General features: G+C 32.8%; 1 protein-coding gene across 1 annotated transcript in view; it reads right to left on the reverse strand.

Annotated features, from left to right (window-relative positions):
- The window catches only part of LOC106475082, a 14,699-nt gene that overhangs the window by 4,354 nt on the left and 4,863 nt on the right, over positions 1–5,482 (reverse strand). The window contains exon 2 of the mRNA XM_022379290.1: positions 1,788–2,011. Within this exon, the coding sequence (XP_022234998.1) occupies positions 1,788–2,011 (224 nt within the window). The remainder of the gene's footprint in view (positions 1–1,787; positions 2,012–5,482) is intronic.

The following is a 5,482-nucleotide window of genomic DNA, read 5'->3' on the forward strand; positions in this document are numbered from 1 at the left end:
TAGACGTTTTCAAGTTTGAACGCACTTGATGGTGAATATCATCCATCCTTTCCGATAACACTTTCACGAACTCTGACACATTCTCAGGCAACTCTTCATAAGGTGGGCATCTCTTATGCTTAGGTCCCCTTTAAGCACAACATGTACTGCATGTCCTGCACCATTCTTCCACATCTTGCCTCATTGTTAATTGTTATTGGTTTAATGTAAGTGGCTATTGTTCGGGACGAACAATACTATGGAGGGGGCAGTGTTGCGACAGCCGAGGTCACGTGAATAGTATCACGCCACGTCTTTCTCGAACCTTCATGAATTGTCTGGAGACTACTAGATTGGGGTAGTCTTGTATATATAAGATGGTCACAACGTGACGGCAACATTGTGTGTAATTGAACGGAGTATTGTTGAGTCGAGCACGTGAGACGTTCGTTGAGAATTATAGCGTTTGTTATAGGGCGACTATTGAAATTAAGTGTATCGCAAAGTTATATTCAGAAAGAATAAACCAGTTTTATTTAAGAAAGGACTTCTATCGGTAAAGTTTCTTCGGAAAGAATTTTTACGGAAAATTAACTTACGAAAGGAGACGTAACAATATAAATAAACCTGCTTGCCATCAGCAGATAACATTGTCAATAAACTATACAGAACTAATAGCCAAATTTACAAAGTCATTACAAAAATGGAAAATTACCAAATAAAAAACTAAATGGTGATGCTTTCTTTCCAGAGTGGGTGGTATGTGCCAAATCCGTTGAAAGGGCCTTGCATTCGCACAACATGGCATGTACACATAAATATTGTTTGATATATCAATTTTCGGAATTATATTTAAGTGTACTTATAAATAATATTCTATGCTTGCCGCTTTATTACTTTGAATTAATCTATTGTATCTTTCCAAATTTCTGAAAATTACGACGAAGATAGTCTAGAAAATACATTTATAGCGGTAAACTCTTTATTATCCACCGCCAGTAATTAATGGTAATAATAATTTAAAACTGTCGAAATGGTATATTTAATTGTTTTACACTCACGAAAAATAAACTTATCATTCTCTAGGTATTTGAAGAAATTGTAGCATTCCACCACAATTTAATTCTTTGTATTGTTAGTCGACACTGGACAGCTGGTACATAATTGAATAGAGTTGTTTAATTGTTGTTAAACAAATGTTTAAACAACTCTATTCAATTTAAAACTGTGCTTTATTTATTAACCGTAAAATCGTGATTTGATCGTACAGAAACAGTCATGTTTTGGTAACAACTGTGAACAAGCTAAAATCTGTTAGACCAATTTTTCACATCAAACTTTACATAAGTTTAGGATTCGATATCTTGCGTCCAAAATGCTATTGTGAAGTTGATGAAAAGTATTCTCAAAGCAAGACTACTTTTGCTTAGGATCTTTCAATTTTGACCTTGATTTTCACCTTAAGAATGGTTTTCAATATGCACACTTAGCACAAACAACTTCAACTATTTCTTGTTACTTTCCTTAGTTGAAATCTGATTAATCAAATCCACGTCTGTCAATCATTGAACAATCTAAGACAATGAAAGTGGTTGCAATAGGAAACAAAGTTTATAATTTTTACTGTTTCGCATTTTTTCGTCCTATTTTAACTGGATTCTAACCTATTGGACGACCTCTTCTTGACTGCTGGATACTGTGATGACCAAAACAGCCACTACAATTTCTGTACGATTGGCTCACGATTTAAGTGTTAGAAATAAAACTCGTCGTAAGTATGGGAGATAGAATAAATCAGAAAAAAGTACCCTAATAATATAAGAAAAATATTTTCATTTTCTTCCGTTTCTTCTTTATGTTTTGGAAAGACGAAACCACAGATAAGCTTCAGGAAACGCTCTTTCTCTTCCTGCGTAGGAAATAAAACGCCTGTAAATTTAGTACTTCGAGGCCAAGTGCTCTGAATTTCTCTCTTCTTTCGGCCAAATACAGGAGCCACGATTTTGGGAAAAATATTGGCCAGTATAGCTTTCTGAAATACAAATAAAAATGAGATTTATATTAATCTAACAGCGTATTAATAAACAAATCAACAGTTAACTTTACAAATTACAGTAAAAATTATAGTACTAGTAGGTTAATCCCACAGCTCGTGGATAGAGACAAGAGCGTTAAGGGTTAGATTCGTTGATGCATATACGTATTAACCGAAGTTTAATTAGACAGTAATTCATGTTCTTAAAAACTTTATTACAAACTTTTCTAGTTCTAGAAAATCTCTAAGAAACTAGATAAATAATGTAGTGTTTAAAAATGTAATAGGCCTAATACTAATGTCTTATGACAAGTATAATTGTAACATTTTTATTCATAGCTGTAATGGTAGCTTCTTGCTATAACAGTATAAGAAATGCAGTCTTGTAATCCTTTGTACTGATATACTGAATCAATGTGGAAAGAGCTCTTCCCGACAAGAACATGAGTTCATCTTAAATTTAAATAACTGATGATACATCAGTAGTATTTGTTTATTTGTAATTAAGCACAAAGCTACACAATGGGCTATCTGTGCTCTGCCCACCACGGGTATCGAAACCCGCATTCTAGCGTTACATTAGTAGTAAAAACATATCTCCTTTGGAAAAAAAAAACAGATTTTATTTTCTGGACTACAAAGACTTGTTCATTCTCGAAATATCTCCCCACCTCCTACCCAGTGGTTCACCCCTAAGTTTGAGGGCTTACCTCATTAAAAACCGGATTTCGATATTCATGGTAAGCACAGCACGGATTGCTCATTGTGTAGCTTTGTGCTTAATGACAAACAAACAAATATACTGGAATGGACCATGAGATTTCTTCTGTTGCTAGATTTTCTTTCGAGACATAGTAGCTAATTAATCATTTTAAAATAACCCCGTGTTTCTTCAATATGGGTGATGTTTCTCGACCTCTGCTATTCAGAGAGCCAAACTATTAATGGTATTATGTATTTTCAAACTAAATAGCACATTATGCGACACACAGAGTAAATGGCCAGGTCAGAGACCCAAAGGGTAGGGCAGGGCATACTATCCTTAACTTAAAAATGATGACCGGAGGGAGTGCAATCAGTCAACAGTACTTGCCGCCTATTCTTAGCCAAATAGCAGACTGACTTAGAGTTATACTGTGCCTTTACCATTCTTATCTGTGCATGAGAGACTATCATACATATGTAAAATCAGAATGCTGCATATAAATATTCTATTTTGTCATAAAATTTTACAGGCTTTTGTTTGAAAGCACATTAGGTTTTTTTTCTTTAAAGTATCCACTGATGTTGGAACAAATTTTACAGTGGAGTGCTGAAGAACCATTGAAAAAAAAAGAAAAAAGAGTAACCTTTGAGTATGATGTAAATCAAGTATTCAGTTGCTTTTGCATTAAAGCATGTTAATAAAATGAGGTCAGCATCAACCCATGTTTATCTTTTTGAAAAAAAAAGGGCTTTAGCCCCAGTTCTTGGCACAACTTTCACATTAGGTTTACTGTAAAGCATTGAAAGAAAACAAACCAAAAAGTGAATTAGACAACCTGACACTACAGATTTTTTATACTAGATATTAACTGTTCCTGAAGTGGTTAATGCTTTAATTTCTCATAGCAAATTTCAAGTAAATATCATGCATGGCAATGCAAGACTAGCAGGCATAAAAATACAAAATTTATCTCTTTAAAAATCATTCCGAACTTTGTGTGAAACTGAAATATAAAATATAAGCAGTTCAAGTTAACGCTATTCTCCTAATACAACTAGAAGTTGTTCAGCGCCCGCTAACTTAAAGCAGAGGGTACTACCACACTCCTAGTTCTCATACCCTCGTATCCAAAATATTATGCCCATCCACAAACAAATAATCTGTAGGTCATAACACAAAACAGGAATTGAATACTGACTAAAATAAATGATGAGCATGGAAGCAATTTTGTAAAATGTACACTAGAAGATGATGTGCAAAAAGAAAGAAAAAAGGAATTTAACTTGAAGATCTAGCATTACATGATAAATAACAACGACAATATGATACTCTTCTTGTTAAATTTTTGGTGTATTATCTAACTTCTAAAAATGTTTGTAAAAATAATAAAGGAAAAATACACTTAACTGTTTATGATATATGGGCACTTTTATAACTGAGACAGAAATTTTAGTTCACTTCATAATGCAAATAGGTTATTGTGACATTTCAATATATTTTATTTCAAAAACAGGGAGATACTTGACCAGACCAGAAAGGTTTGGTTTAAACACCAAAAGCTATTAGAAACTAACAGACATGACAGTTGTAATAAAACATAGCGAGGATTACAGATGTTTTCCCACATTCTTCTTAATTTGTCCATTTCGGATTTTAATTCAGAGGTGTTTAAAAATGTAATTTATGACTTATATTTTGCCTTCCACAAGAGATCTTTGGTTCAGTACTAGAACTTCTCAGTTGGGCTGAATGATGATGATAGAAATGCTATTTATATATGTAGAATAAGAATTTAAACCTTACAGTTTATATATCAAAAGCTGTCACAGCAATTGAAAGCAGTATGCCTAGCATTTGTGAAAAAAAGTCAAGTAAACTAGGTATTTTTAACATTCCTCTTAATTAGTCTATTTCAGAATCTAAAATGCTACTTTCCTATATCTATGATTTGGAATCCAAAATAGTTAACATTTTAAATGAAATTGGAAAGAAAAGCACATTTGTAGCTTAGGTGACTTATATCACTAATCATCAAATGTTATTACTAGAATTGAGTAGATAATTGTTTGATTTGGTTATTTAGTATGTTATGGACAGTTCAGTCTAGTTTCAAGCACAAGGTTAATTTACTTTTACTAATGCAATATTAATGTGAAATACTTAATCACATCATTCACATATCTAGCTACTGTTATAAAGATAGAGAATTTTAAGATAAAACAGGCATTACTAATAGTAGTAGTAGTAATGAGTGAGTGGAATTTTATAGGTTTGAGACATCTGTCAGGGTCAAGTATTCTAAGAACTTCTTTCTCGTATCATTTCAGTTGTTTTCTTTCTCCTTTGCACTGATTAGCAATGTACCTCTTAAAATCTATCTGCCGACCGTGAGGTGCTGCTTTCATTAACAAACTCTTTTCTGCCATGTCCATGAATGAGAGTACTGTTATTTTGTAAATGCACACTAACATTCACTTGGTGTATAGTTGTACATAAAGTCTTGTGCCCACAATACAGTTTTACTTTTACACATGAACATACACAAATAACCTTACTGTTACATAAAAACCCCTTTTAAAATTAAACTAAATTTTTATCAAAAAACCAGTTTGCCTACTATGTGGCATTTTAAAATTAATATTGTTACGTCTCTGTTCGTTTATTAATTTTCCGTATAATTTATTTCTGATGAATCTTCAGTGACACAAATCCTTTCTTAAATAAAACTAGTTTATTCCCTCTCAATACAACTTTGCAATACA

Source organism: Limulus polyphemus, unplaced genomic scaffold (genome assembly GCF_000517525.1).
Source record: "Limulus polyphemus unplaced genomic scaffold, Limulus_polyphemus-2.1.2 Scaffold8060, whole genome shotgun sequence".
Lineage (NCBI taxonomy): Eukaryota > Metazoa > Arthropoda > Merostomata > Xiphosura > Limulidae > Limulus > Limulus polyphemus.